At 36.9% G+C, this 19,138-nt stretch overlaps 1 protein-coding gene and 1 long non-coding RNA gene across 2 annotated transcripts; one reads left to right on the forward strand and one right to left on the reverse strand.

The window, feature by feature from the left end:
* The first annotated feature begins 542 nt into the window (after positions 1-542).
* LOC107827875 (non-specific lipid-transfer protein 1-like) lies at positions 543-1,664 on the forward strand. Its single transcript, XM_016655097.2, has 3 exons — positions 543-809; positions 908-1,085; positions 1,355-1,664. Exons 1-3 carry the CDS (start codon positions 641-643, stop codon positions 1,362-1,364), a joined length of 357 nt encoding a protein of 118 aa, XP_016510583.1. The 5' UTR covers positions 543-640; the 3' UTR covers positions 1,365-1,664.
* Positions 1,665-8,522: 6,858 nt separating this feature from the next.
* LOC107827870 (uncharacterized) lies at positions 8,523-10,525 on the reverse strand. The gene is made up of 2 exons (XR_001657633.2): positions 9,166-10,525; positions 8,523-8,809 (listed from the first exon to the last, which is right to left on the reverse strand). It is a non-coding gene; the product is annotated as an uncharacterized LOC107827870 (long non-coding RNA).
* Between the last annotated feature and the right edge of the window lie 8,613 nt (positions 10,526-19,138).

Raw genomic sequence — 19,138 nt, forward strand, 5'->3', positions numbered from 1 at the left:
TATGTTTGAAATGAAATTAAGTAGCCGACATGAGAGTTGGTTGAGATTTGTAAAAAATGTACTTGACGTTGAAATTGAAAAAAGGTATCTGGTCAAAGTTGGTTTGGACATGATTAAGGGATAAAAAAGTTCAAGTTTGAAGTTGAAATAGCATTCCCAATTTGATATCAAAAAACACACTTATTTGAAATAATATCAGTTAACACCAAAAATTATTTCAAATCGTTGAGCCAAAATATATATATGTCCAAAGATTAAGGGATGGGATGGCATGCAGCAATGGATCGGCGGTCAAGAGAAAAAAGGACATTACGGGATGGAAGGACATGCAACAATGGATGGTCACAAGTTATAAAATACAATATTGCTCCAGAATAATTTAAAGTTATTTGGTACATTGCATCAATTGATTTTGAAGATTCATCAAGAAGCATTGAATTGCATCCAACTACCAACTAGGTGGAAATCCCAGTAACACTTTAATTCCCTCATCTAAAAACAACTGTGGATTAGTCATAAACTTCTCTATATAGGGGCACTCAAGTACCATTCTTCTCCCACACCTACTTCACTTTTGCAAAGCTAAACTATTACTTCAAAAATCACAACTTTTCTTATTTCAAAACTATATTTCATCAAAATGGCTAAGTTTGCAAGCTTATCAGTAATGTTCATAGCTGCTATGGTGATTGCAATAGTTGCAAGCCATGCAGAGGCAGTAGTCACATGTGGGACGGTGGCCACAGATTTGTCGCCATGCCTCGACTACGTTAGGATGGGAGGAGCTATCCCTACAATGTGCTGCAACGGTAATATTGTTGAACTTATAACTGTCGCATTTAAAAGCTTAAGTTGTTAGACAAATAAATTTATTTTTTAATTACTTAATTATATTATGTCTCAATAGGTATTAGGAACCTTTTCAGTGCAGCAAGTACCACTCAAGATCGCCAAACTGTTTGCAATTGCATGAAATCTGCTGCTCGTGTTATCAGTGGAGTTAATCTCAACCTAGCTGCTGCCCTTCCCAGCAAATGTGGTGTCATTATACCCTACAAGATCAGCCCATCCATTGACTGCGCCAAGTATATATATATTCTTTCCTAAATATTTCGCAACATTTTTGTGCCTAACTACCATTCTACCATTGTAAAGTACAACTTCTATATAAAAATGTTTTTCACTATCAGGTCACTTAAAAGATAACTATAGTTACTCGTCCATTAAAAGTGAGATTAGTTAATTACTTGATAAGACATTTTCAATACATTGATCAGAGTAAAAGTTCTTTACACTCCCAGCATATATAAGGTAACTAACTGTAATTTTCATTTGTTGGTAATAAATATTGCAGGGTGCAGTAAAGTTGTTGAAAACTCGTAACTCTGTGGTAGCAGGATGTGGAGTAGCAGATATTGTGATTGTCTGTGATGAAGTTAATAAGATGAATATTTTGATGCTTTCAACGTTGTTCGCCTTTGTGTTCGGTTTTCCTGTTTTAAGTAGTTTTAGTAGTACCTTATATGCATGCTATTTTCTCTAGCTGCTTAATTAGAGCTTAAGAGGTTGTACCATTTGTGGTCCTCTTAACTCTAATGAGTATATCATGTATTAACAGCGTGCTACTTTTAATGGTAAAATCTTTCCACCGTTGCTTCTTATAATTGATGGGATGAATTGAGTCATTATCATAAGACAGATGGAATTGGTTCTTAATGAATGTGTTGCTGCCTAGTTACTTCAAGTAGAAATAATGCGGAATGAAATAGAGAACTCGCAAACTCTTACATGAAAAATCAACCGAGCTCAAATTAAAGGTATAAAATCATGACCGACTCTCATGGAATTTAACCCAATCTCCCAGGAGCCAAGAAAAGTCCTGGTTCTTAAAAGGCATATTATGTTAATTAATTTTTGTCCTCCTTAATTTAGCCATTAATTTTTAGCATCACTATTTGGGCATAATATTCTAGCATTAGGTGGAACTTTCATCCCGAGATAATCAAATAATTTTGGTCAAAGTTGTTGGTTGCTATCTTCTTACTTGCTGTATTTGTAAATAATAATTCTAGAGAAAAGAAAGTTAGTGTATAAACGTAAATATAAACGAAACAGTAATTAATTCGAGCCCACTGAATTCACAATGTTTCCTTAAGGAATTTAATTCCCTCCTAGTACCCAAGGTTATGGATTATTTCCTCTCAGGATAGAACGAATTATACACTGGTGTAGCGGTACTTCAAACCCCAGTGTTTCAGTGAATACAAAGTTCGACAGCAAATCACACTTACGGTTGCTTTGTTTGTAGTTAAAAAATAATGCAGAACAAAGGAGGAGAACTCAGAAGCAGAATGAAATTCTGAGAGAAAGGAATGCAATTTATATCCAAACGTTGAGTTTTAACTGAAGAGGAGATCGACGACAGTAAAGCTCTCAATTTCGTTTCTGCCTGTGCCTTCTCTTAACAGCTGCTTATGTTAATTTTTGCGGTGTCTTTGCTCTAACAGCTGCTGCACATATTTATAGTGCAGTCAGCTACTACGAGAATGACCAACCACCACTCATTTACCCATGGCGGAACATGAACTAGGCTGTTATGGAGCAAGCACTTGGCCATGGTGGGAGGAGCACTAGGCTGCCAATGGACAATGGAGCATGCACTTGGCCGAACTGGTGGGACACTTGAATTCTATCCACGGATTGAAAAACATCCGTTACAAATACGGATAATATTACGTTAATATTTACTATTAACAAATAAATTTGTTCCAAAAAATTAATCAATCAATCGATCATATCCAAATCCGAAGCCGAGCTAAGCGAGCGACGATGACGACGGTGCGAGGCTTGCCTTCTTTTTAACTCTTTAAGAGCTATAAGAAGAGCAATTGTATATATACCCACCAAAAGCCTTTTCCTCTTCCAATATGGGACAATGTTTCATTGTCAAGAGAGGGAAACTTAAATTTTACTAAAAAATTTTATTTTCTCTCCATTTCCATTTACCCTCTTTTTAAGACTTTTTCACCTTAAAAAGAAACTCAACAATCCCCCACATGAATGGGGAATGGCTATATCACGGAAGTATGTATGAAAAACTTGTGTGATTTGCAAGCAAGGATTAATTGCATCTGGATAAGTTCATAGTGAACTTATGTCGGATATACTCGGTCAATGGTAGATTTGATATCTTTGAACCGTCGAACTTTAGTGTATACCTAGACAACCATAAGTCACACAATCAACTCTTAACTGTCTTTGGTTCTCATTGTTGTGTTCGTTTCAGCCATGAACACCGCCTGGTTTCATATATGCATCGAGAATTGGCCTTGAAAAATCTCCTTGAAGCGGCTAACACTTCACACTTACATAGGTGATTCCTAAACGTGTCATCCCGTAGATACACTATTTGATATACCCCGTGTCAAATTTAGAAATCATTAAAAAAACTTAATGCTTTATCCTTGGTACTGAACATTGTCTCATCACGAGAATGGACCAAAATATTTGTTGACAATGTTGAACCGTCATTAATGACTTTGTTTGATCTTCTTGAACCTAGATCTTGGGATCTTCAGTCTTCTAGGTAGAGTTACCGCCACAATGACTTGTTCTCGGCCATAGTCTCATTCCCTTCGATGATTTCTCAACTGCCTCTCTAGTTAGGCCTTTTGTAAGTGGATCCGACACATTATCACTTGACTTTACATAGTCAATCGTGATAATTCCTCTAAAGAGTAGTTGCCTAACGGTTTTATGTCTTCATCGTATATGACGAGATTTACCGTTATACATAACACTCCCAGCTCTTCCAATTGTCGCTTGGCTATCGCAATGTATGCATATTGGTGCCAACGATTTGGGCCAAAATGGAATGTCTTCCAAGAAATTCCGGAGCCATTCAGCTTCTTCACTGGCTTTATCTAAAGATATGAACTCAGCCTCCATTGTAGAGCGGGCAATACAAGTTTGTTTGGACGACTTTTAAGATACCGCTCCTCCACCAATAGTGAATACATATCCACTTGTAGACTTCGAATCAGTTGAACCGGTGATCCAATTTGCATCACAATATCCTTCAATCACCGCAGAATATTTACTATAGTGCAAATCAAAGTTTTGGGTATGTTCTAAATATCCCAAAACTCGTTTCATTGCCATCCAATGAGATTGACATGGATTGCTCGTGTATCGACTCAGTTTACTTATAACACAAGATATATCTGGTCGTGTACAATTCATGATGTACATTAAGCTTTCCAACACACGAGCATAATCTAATTGTGATATGCTTTGGCCTTTGTTCTTTGCTAATGCAAGATTCACGTCAATTGGAGTCTTTGCAACTTTAAACCCTAAGTGCTTGAATTTTTCAAGTACTTTCTTAATATAATGAGATTGTGACAATGCCAGACCTTGAGGAGTCTTTTGGATCTTAATCCCCAGAATTAAATCTGCAACTCCCAAGTCCTTCATATCAAACTTGCTAGTTAGCATACGCTTAGTCACATTTATGTTTGCAATGTCATTACTCATTATCAACATATAATCCACATATAGGCAAACAATGAATATGTGATTTGGAACATTTTTAATGTACACACATTTATCACATTCATTTATCTTAAAACCATTTGACAACATTGTTTGGTCAAATTTCGCATGCCATTGTTTGGGTGCTTGTTTTAGTCTGTAGAAGGACTTAACAAGTCTACATACCTTCTTTTCCCTGGAACCACAAACCCTTAAGGTTGTTCCATGTAGATTTCTTCCTCCAAATCCCCATTTAAGAAGACTGTTTTTCCGTCCATTTGATGAATTTCAAGACCATAAACTGCAGCTATAGTTAAAAAATAATTTGTTTGTAGTTAAAAAACAATGCAGAACAAAGGAGGAGAACTCAGAAGTCGAATGGAAATTCTGAGAGGAATGAATGCAATTTATAACCAAACGTTGAGTTTTAACTGAAGAGGAGATTGACGACAGTGAAGCTCTCAATTTCGTTTCTGCCTGTGCCTTCTCATAACAGCTGCTTATCTTAATTTTTTCGGTGTCTTTGCTCTAACAGCTGCTGCACATATTTATAGTGCAATCAACTATTAAGAGAATGACCAGTCACCACTTATTTACCCATGGTGGACCATGCACTAGGCTGTTATGAAGCAAACACTTGGCCATGGTGGGAGAAGCACTAGGCTGCCAATGGATAATGGAGCATGCACTTGACCGAATTGGTGGGACACTTGAATTCTATCCACGGATTGGAAAACATCCGTTACAAATACGGATAATATTATGTTAATATTTACTATTAACAAATAAATTTGGTCCAAAAAATTAATCAATTGAAGCCGAAGCCGAGCCGAGCGAGCGACGACGGCGACGGCGCGAGACTTTCCTTCTTCTTAACTCTTTAAGAACTATAAGAAGAGCAATTGTATATATACCCACCAAAAACCTTTTCCTCTTTCATTATGGAACAATATTTCATTGTCAAAAGAGGGAAACTTAAATTTTACTCAAAAATTTCATTTTCCCTCCATTTTTCATTTACCCTCTTTTTAAAACTTTTACATCTTGAAAAGAAACTCAACAAAAGTTTGGTGAGATATTTACACGTGAAAACAGAGTGCAACGACTTTTCAAACACAGAGAGGGTCTCATGGTAATACAATACGACAGACATGTCAAATATAGAAGCATGTTCATTCTTAACAGAGATTTTGAATTTAAGTCCTGAATATGAAAAAAAATTTGGTAAAAAATATTAATCTTTTAATGAATCTTATGCCAATTTGAATCCCGATTAGTCGGACCCACTTGAGGACATCAGTTATCAAGCGGGAAATCTAAGGAAAAAACATGTAAAAGCATCTAATCCAAATGGCCATGGTTCAACCAAAAATAAAACAATTATTCTGCACAGCCAAAAGTATTGTTTCAAGCTTTAATAATATCTTAGCTTTAACATCTTCGAATCCAAGCTTTGATAATATCTTAAATAAAATCATGTGCAAAGTTTTACTAACTAAACTTTAAGCAGGTTAATTTCGCTTTTTAAGTGTGGCAAAGTCGTTAAACCTGCACTATTTGAATTTCTTACATGAAATTGCAATTACACATATATAGTACTTCTAGTATTAATTTAAGACATTATATAATTATATTATTTTTTAAAAATAAATATGACACATACTACTTCCTTTTTTGTTGTTTAACCATAATAAATATTTGTTAGAAAAAGCAACTCTTGCGATTTTTTATTAAAACACTGGTTGTTGAAGAGTATTTACCCGTAAAACGGTACAGTTGAATTTGTAAACATAGTTGTTTATAACCAATTTTTCCCTCATATTTTTAAATTGTATATATGTACTATCAAAATAGTATATTTGCATCATCATTTAGTTTATAAACCTACACATGCATTTTCTATAATTTTTCATAATTTTTAGAGCTTTAAATTGATTTTTCTGCATTTAAATTACTTGAATAATTATTAATAATTCCTTAAAATTATTTTATAATGACTTAATCATCCAAATTACTATTTCACATCCTCATATATATTTCATAATATTCTTAATTTATTTCGTATAATTATGTTTGCATTTTTAAGCTATTTACCTAATTTTGCAATAATAGCCTATATTCACATATAATTGCTTTTTATCTATACTATTTGTGTCAAAATATCCTTTTATATTTTTATAATGCTAAATTACCTTTGGACCCAAATTAGCCCAATTACCCCTGTTCCAAGACCAATTAACCCAACCCAACCCGGTTGATGCCCCATCTCTACGACCAGCCACACTCACCTTTTAAATCCTGGCCGTTGATCTCCCAAGATCAACAACCCTCATTATTTCCCCCCTTTTAATTAATCGCTCACCCCCAAACCCTAGCCATTTCCCATTACCACCCGCCCTTGAACTCTCTCAAATACTCCCTCTTCTTCTTCAACCAAACCCTAGCCATATTCCCCCCAAATCCATCTCCTAATCGCACAAGACATGGGATTTGATTGCTACTACTTGCCATACACGACTTCCTCTTGGTACTGGTTACTCCTCTACACTGCTTGCCTAAACATGACAAGCAGATCCCTTAAAGATCGAACCAAAATCAGTTCAAATCCTTGACCTTTCTGCTATTCTGTCTATATTCACTCTTGTTCTATTATGGGTACGAAATCTCTATATATTTTCTGTTGATTCTTACTTACCCTAAAATTAGGGTTTTCAGATCTCTTTGGATCGAACCAAAGTTGGTTCGTATATCTGATTTTAATTGTTATCTTGTCTATATTCGTCCTATTATGTGCGAGTTTGATTTTCTTTGTCTAGATCCTGCCAATTTTTACTTTTCCTAAAATTAGGATTTGAGATTTTTTCTCTTTTTCTTACTGATTTTTGATTGCATATGATGATTCTTTCCTTTCTAGTATTTGATTGATGATTTTCCTTGTTTGGGTGTTCAATTTTTACTACTATATGTCACACCTCCTTTTTCCTGAGGGGGATAAGGAGTTTTTCCAATTAAAGTGACATTAATCGAAATGAGATTATTTATTTAATTTCAGAGTCGCCACTTGGAATAATTTATGGTGTCCCAAGTCACCAGTGTATTTTAAATCCCAAATTGAGGAAATTGACTCTATTTTATGGTCTGCGAACACAGAAGACCAGGTAAGGAATTCTGTTAATCCGAGAGAAAGTGTGAGGCACTCCCGAGTTTCGTGATTTTAGCACGGTCGCTCAACTATCAATAATTGGCCTAATTATCTGATTTATTACCTGTTTTAAACCTATGGTGCATTTTACCTTTTAACTGCTTTTATTTATTTATGGAGTTATTTCTGAAATAAGTCACGATTGTCGTGCACTTGTCGTTTTGGTACACATTGCAAACCACGCTACATGAAATGCATCCGCGATTTGCGATATGTTTATTTTATTATTGTTCGAAGTTATGGTCGGGTTACATGAAATGTACAACCAAATTGGGAATTATGTATCACGACTATACCACGGGAACCGTACCTATAGCCGTGATGATTTATTAATCGCGCTTAAAGCAAACTACTATGTTCATGATTATTTTCCTAAAGTTTTGATAAGCATGGGATGTCCACAACGTATGAAATCTAAATCTGTTATGAAATTTGCTAAGTAAATGGAAATGATACACTAAGTCCCTTTTGTAATCGTAGAACAATGAAAGCAATTATAAGTTACTTTAGATATTAACACAGGATTGATGAGGTTCTAGAAACAGACAATATCGAATCAAAGCATCATCGATTATAGTTTTCAAAATCATTATACTAGCTACTTAAATCACATCTCATGAACAAATAACATTTACTAAACTAGAGCATCTCAAATTAATATGTACCGACCCCAAACATGTTTAGACTAAATGGGCCCAGTTTTCAAAAATTAATATGTACCGGCCCCAAACATATTTAAATGAAATGCGCCAGTTTTCAACTCTGAACAAGAACATTTAGGCTGCTGTAAAGAAAAAGAACTGAAACAGTGATGGATTAAACTAAGTATGAATACATTTTTATACACTACTAGTAATAAATAGCTTAATTACATTTTTATAAAAAATTACAAGCCTTGAACTAAATTAAGAAATTTAGTTGCATAGGCCGAAATCAAATTAATTTTGAGTTTGCCTGTGATCAACTAGCAAAAACTTTGCAATGTTCTTGAAGCTGCCTATCATTTACAAAAGGCTAACCAACCAGTCGCTACACTTGTAAATCTGAGCCTTGTGCCCAAGCACTCACAAACTCCTGCATTACCAAATGCCAACAATACCAAACAAAGTGATTTCAAAAGGGGAGGTCCTTACACAAAAAAACAAATACTGTCAAACTTCTGAAACCTTAAACATTTATGGAATTTTGGAACTTCATGTATACCTTGACTGTCAAAAGCTAAAAAAAGAAATAATTTTAACACTTGTTCCCTATTTCATTAAGGTTTGAGACATTCAACACATCTAATGATTTAAATCAAACTTAAACTTGCAACCAAACATGAAAGCAAAGAGCATTCAGTATACATGAAATGAGCAAATAGTTGAAACCTCAAAGCCATATGACATTAAAGTAACAACATCATTATTAGAAAAACTATCAGTACATACCTTACTAGCAACAAATAAAGAGAAGAAGAAGATGAATCTCTGAATAAACTAGAAGAAACAGTAGCAAGAATACAACAACAAAGAGTAACAGACAATAGCTTAAAAACCTCAAACCCTAGAAATCCCGAAACCCCCAATGATAGGAAAACAAACAGGAAACCAAGATGAATCCTAAGTCTCCATTTCTGGTATTTGAATGGAATTCCCTATCCTTTGGGAAGAAATTAGTATATAAGCAGAAAGAAAAATCAAGAGTGAATTCTTTCCTTTTTGTGAGTAAATCTGTAGCGATATTAACGTCTGTGTGAGTGTGAGTGAGGTTCCTTTTTACATAGTATAAGAAAAATGCATAAGGATAAGAATAATAGGGAATATTCTATTCTAAAATTCAAAGATGCCCCAGCTATAAAAAGGATAGTCTATCATCTTTTTCAGCAGACCTGGCACAACTATCCTCTTTACCAATTTTCAGCATATTTCAACAACAAAAAAAGAGATAGTTGTTCAATACTAGAAACTTCTGATATTTTTTACCTAAAAATTCATCCATTTTTACTTCCAAATTAACCCCTTTAAGTTCTTTCTACTACCCTTTCACCCCTACAATTTCCAAATGTGTGTTAAGAACATCACTGAGCAACTAATTAAGGCAGGAAACAATGTTAAACAAACCAAACAGAAATAATTTATTATTTAAACCTAAGTAAATTACTAAGTTAACTAGGGTTGATTAAGCTAAACTAGCAATGCGACTAACTGGATAGACATGCAACTAAATTAAAACTAATCCCATTTTATCGTAAACACACAATAATGAGGAACAAAGCAAACAAAATAAGATAAAATCAAAAACCTAAAAATAGTAAATAGAGACAAAGGGAAAAGAGCAAGATACTAATTTTGCTAAAAATGAATACACGACTAAGGTGAATCGATGAAAGCATCGGAGCTTGGCTGGCCAATATGGACTTGGTCAGAATCCGACAAGCCTTGAAGCGATCCAAAACTGACGCTAATCGATTGTTCTTACTGAGAACAATCGATTGGCATAAACTTTGGCTCAAATCGAGCCTTTGAAATCGTAAAAATTAAAAAGAGGGACGGGTTAGGATTTTGGTTTTCTTTTGGAATTTCAGATCTAAAATTGGAGCAAATGGGTAAGGATTTTGAAGAAATTGGTGGTAGATATGAGATGAGGAGATTATGATGCTTGTCTGGTGTGAATTTGGGTAGGATTGGAGGTGGTCCACCACTGTAAGGCAATTTCGGGTGACGGAGGACGGAGGAGGATCCCTAGGCGGCTAGGGTTACGAGGGGAAATGGGGGCGGCTAGGGTTAGTTTCTGCGAGAGAAGAGAGAATAAGGGGGATGTTTTGGGGTTTGGGGGTCCGGTCTGACACTTTTAAGGGATTTGGGACTTAGTTGCAAGCCGTTAGATCAAAATGATCCAACGACTGGGATTAGAGGAGGTGAAACGATGTCGTTTCGATTAGTGGGGGTTGGATCGGATTTGGACCAAGTTTGGGGTCAAATTTGGGCTAGATAATTTGAAAGCAATTGGGCCATTTAGAAATTGGCCCAATTTTAAGTGCAAGACCAAATATTCTTCCTATTCCCATTTTCTTTGATTTTAAAAATCCTAACTTAATTAATTAAAAACCTAAAATAGGTCCTAAATTAGATCTAATTTGTGAAATAACCTTAATTAGCTACTTCTAATATTTGAAAAATTAATCAATTTGAAACTAATGAAATGAAATTACTAATTTAAAGCTAAGTCTAACATGTAACATGACCAATATTTTTTGTTCAATAAATACAATTAAATTCTAAATGCAATTAAAGCCTAAAAATATTGTGTAATGATGATTTGATATTTTTGGTATTTTTCTACGATATTAAAAATATTAAATATGCACAAAAATACAAATAATTAATTAAGAAAATCCTACAAAATCCTATAAAACTAAAAATAATTTTGAAACCCTATTTTTCAATTTTGTAGGAGTATTTCTAGTCGGGCAAAAATTACGTACTCACACTATACAAACCCCTCCCCATTCCCCTTTGAAGCAGACTTGAATCGTTAAGAGATTTACTAAAAAATGAAGTTACCACTCTTTGTTCTCTAATACTCTTGTTCTACATTCTGGTTCTTGGCCGGCTAAAAGCCAAGGCCAGAAATTCTAGGTTCTTGCTACTGTGGACTTTGTTCTTTCTTGTTTTTTTCGCTTAACTGGTGAGTTACTGGACCTTTGCAATTTCGTTCCTATGTATCTGCAACTTGCATATATTTTTTCACTTCTGAAGTTCATAGCTTAATGTGTTGCTGGGTTACTCTTGTGTGCAATTCTATTTGCTTCACCTCAGTTTTTAGGCCATTTTAGCATTTGACTTCATAATGTTGCTAGTTTGAAACATTCCTAAGCCTAATTCGAGTACCCAAGATTCTCTTAATTTTGTTTAGCCAACGTGTTAAGAACTACTGATGTATGTGACCTTTGCACTTGTTAGCATCTCTTTGGTGTTTAATTCTGCTTAAGGTTGTCCATTATGTTATTTGAATATGCTCCATCTGCATAATTTAGACTTCCTTTAGTTAATTGGTCTATTAGGTTAGACATGAATGCTTACACTTGCTATATGACATGAGTTTATCTTCCCCTTTCTTTTTCTGAATCTCTATAATGGCAATCTTGCATAGGTTGTATACTTCTAATTCTGTGTCAAGGTCCTGTTCTATCAATCATGACTAGTTCTCAATTAATAAACCCCTTAGCATATTTTGGTTCACTTGATTCACCAGTAATTGTCATAATTTGTGCTTCCCTACTATGTCTAAATGTTGTTCTACTGCCTGATGTGAAGTTAACATGGCTATCTTATGACACTAGGATCTACACTTAACATAATTTGAACCTTTCCTTATTATGAGTCCACGTATACCAATCCTGCACACCTGTTTGTTAATGTGTGATTACTTATGCACTAGGTGTTGAACTTGTTCTTCTGAATCTTTGCTAAGTTTGTTCTTATAACCTAAAGCCTGTTTGATTATTTGCTTTATGTGCTCAACTTGTACTCTTCAGTTCTATCCCTCAGCTGTTTTCCAATCTCCCTCATTATCACTTATGTTATTCTGAACTCCTTATTCTTAGCCGGTTGAAAGCCAAGGCTATCAAGGCTCTTGCTACTGACCTCCCTAGTGTAAGCATTGCTGGGGGTACAATTGAGACCTCGTGAAGTCTGACACACTGGATTTGGTTCCCAGGTCATTTCTTGAATCTTCTCTCTTAACCTCCCTAGTGTGAGCACTGCCCTGGATTCTTGATTCCCCTAGGAACTCTGATGCACTAGGGTCCAAGGTTCTTTGCCATCCTTTTCCTAATTGCTCAATTCTATCCCATTTCATTTGCTGAATAAGCCAATGGGCTTGTGTACATGGTTGTTTTTGAATCTTTGATGGCTACTGTATTCTTGCTATGACCTCTAGGCGGTTGTGAACTATGTGGATTTGAAATCGAACGCCTGGCCTGGTCGGGTATACATTGGGCCTGTCTTAGGCCCACTATAGCTGTTTTGGAATGTTGTAATATATTTCATTCATTGGGCCTATAATAATGATGTAATAACAATTGGGGTATTAGTAAAATTGGAAAACTGGGCTTATTTTAATATTGCATGAAACGGGTAGAAATCCTACCTATAGGTTTTTAATTTGCTCGAACATGTTCTGCTGGTGTGTGTGCTAGATAACCTACATATAGGTGTTTCACTTGTTTAATATGTTCTGCCTCTACATGATTGATCGATAACCTGCCTATAGCTGTTCAATTCGTTTAACATATTCTGCTTCTACAGGTTTGTCAGAAATCATGCCTATATGAAATAAATGATCACTCTTTCAATTGCAGCATGTTCATATAGACACCATGCCTATAGGATTACATTTATTCACAAATACCCGCTCTTTACAATGTTCACGTAGATATCATGCCTATAGGAACATAATCAGATTAGATGCCATTTCTGTTATTCTCATTATACTGTCACCCGCCTAGAAAGCATGCCTATAAGGATAAAAAATGTTATCAAATCAAGTATAATTGTCAATTGGTAGAAATCGTGCCTATAAGGTGTTCTATTAATGCTGCTAACCTTATGTCTTCAAACAACTTTACTGCATAATCACACAACGACTAGATATCATGTTTACAATACCTGTAACATTCTAATACGTCAAATTACAACGTTACCTTTATAATTTTGTAATCCAAAATCACTTAGTAATCATGTCTATATGATCAATAACTTATAACCTGTAGTTTTAATAATCAGCATGCAATATCAGATTCCCTAAATAGTGCACCTATTCAAAAATCACGTCTATAAGATTATACCTTGCATCTGAAATTGCTGCATGTTTAAATTCAAAGGTCACATAGAAATCATGTCTATAGGGCTAAATAGCTTTAACTCATCTAAATTCTGAATTCTGAAAACTCCTAATTTGCATATGTGTTTGCGTGCATTTGTTGTCTAAGTGTGGAGGCTAACTTGAGCCATTAACTGCTTTTATGTGAAGTCCAACTTGTTTTGTATGTTGATTAGTTTTATCATTTTGAGAAGCCTAAGTAAAGTCTAGGACTACCAAAATTGAGTTCCAAACGCCTCCTGGACCATAGGCATGGGATGGGTAGTGAACGCATAAGGCACGATTTAGAATCAACTAGTGCATTTTAGGTAACAACTTAAAGATAGTAATCGTGTAGTAGGAGATGATAGTCTGTGCCTGCTGAATAATACGAGTAACACCCCATATTGAGGGAGTTAAGAAGTATTATTTATGTTGTACAGGGTGATCCTTTAAGCTAAAAAATCTAGGACCCACATCTTGTCTTTAAATCAATTAGTTGTGTTTAATAACGAACTTTCCAAACTCCTTGTTTTCTTATCTCTGATCATATAGACTAATTCACATAATTCGAGTTCGGTCGGGACCCACAGTTGTGGACCTCGAAGAGTGTCTACTACTTTCTCTTCGAGGTAATTTCGAGCCCTTACCCGTTCTTTGGTGACGCAAACTAGTCAAACAAAGTTATCTGCAAAATAGGTGCCCTAACGCACCTCAAACCTGTTAGATGTCTACTCTCTCTTTTAACACCCTTCCTTTAAAAGAGTTGTTATGTGTCGAAACGCGATTTCACGAGAAAAAAGGGGTGCGATAGCATGGCGACTCTGCTGGGGATTTTAGGCTCTTACCATAAGTGAACTTGATCTTTATGAATTAGTCTTCTCTGATAAGCGTGTCTTTGTTATCTTTGATGTCACATGAATATCCCACTCTCATTTCCCTTTTATTTGCTACATTTTTCCGTTTTCCCTTTATTTGAATTCACATGCAAATCTCTGCTCAATTTGGTCATAACATGTTCCTTCCTTTAGATATTTTTTTTAGAATTGCTATATTATGTCTCTCCCCACCCTCACTCCCTTATCTACTTTATTACAATTTTCACATTGCGCGAACTAACTTCTAACTTGTTTTCTTTCTTTGTCTTTACGTTTCATTCAATACTGCATTTATTGCTTTCAACATGCAAAAATACTTGACAACGTGTTATTTTTACATAAAGCATGCTCCACATCATATTTCATTCGTGTGTAATTAATACTATAAGGATGTTTGATGAGTGTCCGTGCTCTTTCTACATTACCCTTTAAATTTGAAAAGGCTTATTTGTGATAAAACTAGTCGATCAGCGGTGCAGTCGTTGGTTCCATGCCTTTCCCTCTCAAGTTGTCCGCTTGAGGGTACCAGTCTAGACTCTTCTAGAAACCCCCACTCTAATATTAATTATGCATGCATCATTTCCAAACCTATTATGAGTTAGAACGCAGTCTTCATAATAACTCGCTAAGTCAAGCCTTGTCCAAAGTCTATCGGGATTTCCATAATCCCAATGGGCACAATCATGATCTGTGCATTATTTGGAGAAAACGTGTCAATATGTTGATCATTAACGTGTAAATGGCCAACTTTGGAAGGGGAAAGGGCTAACTCTATTTGTTTTGCAAAAATGAGGCACGAAGTCCCCAGGTTCGGCATGGTTCAAATATACCACCTTTGCTTCTGGATTGGTGGGAAAGCCTCGCACCAAGTGACAAAAATCATGTGAAAAGAATCCTCGGGAATTTACCCTCTATGTTAGACATTCAGCCAAAGAATGCATTAATTGAGGCCTCCACCATATTATGGAATGGGAAGAGAGCCATTTTCTATTTTGGTGACATAGAAATGACTCCCCTTTTAGAAGAAATAGGAAGTTTCGCTGGGCTCCCATGGGATAGCCCTGGTTTGTTGGTACCGGAAAACTGCACTCCTCGAGTGTAATGACCTGGCCAGTCGTTTCATGAGTTACCGCTTCGTTTCCCCCATATCTAATTCTTTATGTCCTGTTCAGATGTATTATATGGTATCAGGTTGGTCGGTTCGGGTTCAGAGTGGTTTTTTAGAGGAATGAGACACTTAGTCTCTTAAGTTGGGCATTTAGTTGGAAAAGTCAACCGGAAGTTGATTTGTGTGTAAAGAATCTCGAAATTTGGTTTTTATGATTCGGATAGCTTCGTGAGGTGATTTGGGACTTAGGAGTATGTTCGGAATGTAATTTGGAGGTAAGTGGTATATTTAGGCTTGCATTTGCAAAATTAAAATTTCGGTATTTTTGGTTGGTAGCAGAAATTTTGATATCGGGGTCGGAATAGAACTCTGGAAATTGGAGTAGGTCTATTGTGTCATTTGGGATGTGTGTGCCAAATGTCAGGTCATTCAGAGGTGGTTTGATGGACTTTTTGATCGTTTGCAAAATTCGGAGGTTTTGGAAACCTTAGGCTTGAATCCGAGAGTGTTTTGATGATTCGATGTTGTTTTAAGTGTTTCGAAGATTGGTAAAATTTTAAATAGTGGTATATGACTTGTTCGTACTTTTGGTTGAGGTCCCAGGAGTCTCGGTATGATTTTGGATGGTTATCGAGAAGTTGGAAGTTAAAGTTTGTAGCTGAAGCTGCTGAGTTCCTGTCATAACCGCACATGCGTGCGGTCCCGCAAAAGCGTAGAAAGGGCAGCAGATGCGGCCAAGGCTGTGAAGGGAAGGAGCCGCAGATACAGAGACCTGAGCGCACCTGCGATGGCGCATGTGCAGGTATTTGAGCGCAGATGCGGTTTTGGGAAGATAAGTGACTTCTGCAGGTGCGCACCTGGGACCGCAGGTGCGGTATCACCAGGCAGAACATATAAATAGATGCCTTCACGAATTTTTGGCTTATTTCATCAATTTCTCATTTGGGTTGGAGCATGTGGGAGCAATTTGAAGAGGGGATTCAAGGGTTTTCATGGAGGTAAGATTCTTGGAACTAAAACTTGTTTCTATGGTGATATTTTACTGATTAGACATGGAATTTATGGAAATTAGTGGTTAAAAAATTGGGGTTTTAGGGCTTGGAATTGGAGACTTTGATTTAGGGATTTGAGGGGTCATTTATGGTCGGATTTTGGTGTCTTTGGTATATATGAACTCGTGAGAGTGTAAGGATTCTAGTTTTGTGAATTTTATCGGAATCTGAGACGTGGGACCGGGGGACGGGTTTGGTCAATTTCAAGATTTTTGAGTTAAATTGATAATTTTCGTATGGGTTTCACTCCTTTAGCATATATTGATAGTTATATACAAATTTTGGTTATATTCAGGGTATTTGGAGGCCGAATCGAGGCAAGGGCGTCGCGGGCTAGAGTTTTGCTTGGCTTGAGGTAAGTAACACTTCCAAACTTGGTTCTAAGGGTTCGAAACCTCGAACTACATGTTCTATGATTACTATTGAGGTGACGCAAATGGCAAGTGACGAGCGTATAGGAATGCACCATGAGAATTGCGGCCTGGGTCATTCCATGACACCACTTAGTGACTCTTTCATACTGATGTCTGTGTTGTAATTATGTAATTAAGTTAATGAGCTGCAAATCATTCTAATTATCATGTTAAGGCTTCGCGCCAACACTGTTGAGACCCGAGAGGTCATTTCTTGCTGTCATGTCATTAGCTTTATTTATATTCTGTACTCAGTCCGGTTCATGCATATTATATCATGCCTCAGTCTCGATTATTGCTATTTGACATATCATATCATTGTTCGGGCTAGTATCATGACATTTTTGAGCCCGTGTGTGTGAGACTAGAGAGTAATGAATGAGTGAGGCCGAGAGACTGATATTGAGTGACATTATGGGATCGAGTTGCACACCGCAGCGAGATATTGATCATGCCTTTGTTGTCTTGATATAGCACTTAGGCTAAGAGAAGCCCCTCCAGAGTCTTTACACCCCCAGTGAGCGCAGTTGATGATATTGAGTGATGGATCTTCCCTTGACATGGATCATGTTCGAAGTATTTATACCTCGAGATGGATCTTCTCCATAGGGCTAGAATGGCCTTCCTCATTACTGGATGACTACGGTCAGTGATGTATATATATATTCCGGGATGGATCTTCCTTGGGTCGGATGGCCATATTAGTACCGAGTGGTTGAGCACTTGCGAGTGGATGTATATGTAACATTGATCATACTATATGTGCATTAGTATTTAGAGGTTCCTGAGCTTTATACTCCATATTGTTCATACTGTATTAGTTACTGCTGAGAATTTACTTGAAATGCAAACATGTCTACTTTTTATACAATTAGATGTTGTTACCTGTTGAGGTTTGGTTTGTCACTATCGTCAGTCCATAGTTTGGACTTGTTACTTACTAAGTTGGTGTACTCACGTTACCCCCTGCACCTTGTGTGCAGATCCAGGTGTATCTGCTCACGGTAGCGGTTGCTGATCATATCGGTTGGAGACTTTCCTTGAAGATTGCGAAGTAGCTGCGTGGCGATCATAGTCCCGCCTTCTCCTTCCTTATCTTCCTTTTTAATGTATTTGTTGTCTACTCTCATACTGTATTAGTCATGTTTTATTTCGAACCGTTGTAGTATGTATCTCATGACTAGTGACACCTGAGGGCGGGCTTGTATTCTCCGCTTGTTTGGATTTTCACTTTATATATTTGATCAGATTTCTATTAAAATTATTATTTTACTTAAGCTTTAAATGAAATATGGAGTAAATGGGTAATAGTTGGCTGGCCTAGTATCATGACAAGCGCCATCATGATCGGATCAATTTTTGGATCGTGACATGTTGGTATCAGAGCCTAAGTTACATAGGTCTCACGGGTCATGAGCAGATTTAGTAGAGTTGCACGGATCGGTACAGAGACATCTGTACTTATCCTCAGGAGGCTGCAGAACCTTTAGGAAAAATATCACATTCTTGAATTCTTGTCGTGCGAATCTGTTGATTCTGAAACTAAACTTCTGTTATTCTATTCTCTCACAGATGGTAAGGATACGTGCTACCGGTCAGGACGGACGACCACCAGTACCATAAGTTGGGCCACTAGAGGCTGAGGACGCGGTTGAGGCCATGGTAGGGGCAGGGGTGTAGCCCGTACCGCAGCTAGGGCAGCACCTGCAGATCCACCCGCTGCCCCAGGTCATGATTAGGCTCCAACGGGGGATGCTCCAGCAGCACCAGCTCACGCACCAACTGTGCCTATTCTTATTCTAGGCCTCTATGAGACCTTGGCTCAGATTCTGACTGTGTTCACTAGTCTTGCTTATGTTGTCATAGTTTCTACTACAACAACTACTTCTCAGGCCAGGGGAGGCACTTAGACTCCCGCCGCCCGTACACCCGAGCAGGTTGTTCAGGGACTCCTGACATCGGAGGCACTACCAGCCCAGTCGGTTGCACCTGCTCAAGATTATGTGGTTCCAGTTATGCCTGATGACGAGCAACGTCGATTGGAGAGGTTTTGTAGACTTCAGCCTACAGAGGAGTTGTGACTCTGACTTTCAGTGGAATAAAGGGTG

Source organism: Nicotiana tabacum, chromosome 10 (genome assembly GCF_000715075.1).
Source record: "Nicotiana tabacum cultivar K326 chromosome 10, ASM71507v2, whole genome shotgun sequence".
Lineage (NCBI taxonomy): Eukaryota > Viridiplantae > Streptophyta > Magnoliopsida > Solanales > Solanaceae > Nicotiana > Nicotiana tabacum.

What these genes read in the sequence shown, in the direction of transcription:
- LOC107827875 (XM_016655097.2), top strand. Translation starts at nt 641, where the DNA reads ATGGCTAAGTTTGCAAGCTTATCAGTAATGTTCATAGCTGCTATGGTG. An exon ending in CCCTACAATGTGCTGCAACG is followed by an intron (nt 810 to 907) that starts GTAATATTGTTG and finishes ATGTCTCAATAG; the next exon opens with GTATTAGGAACCTTTTCAGT.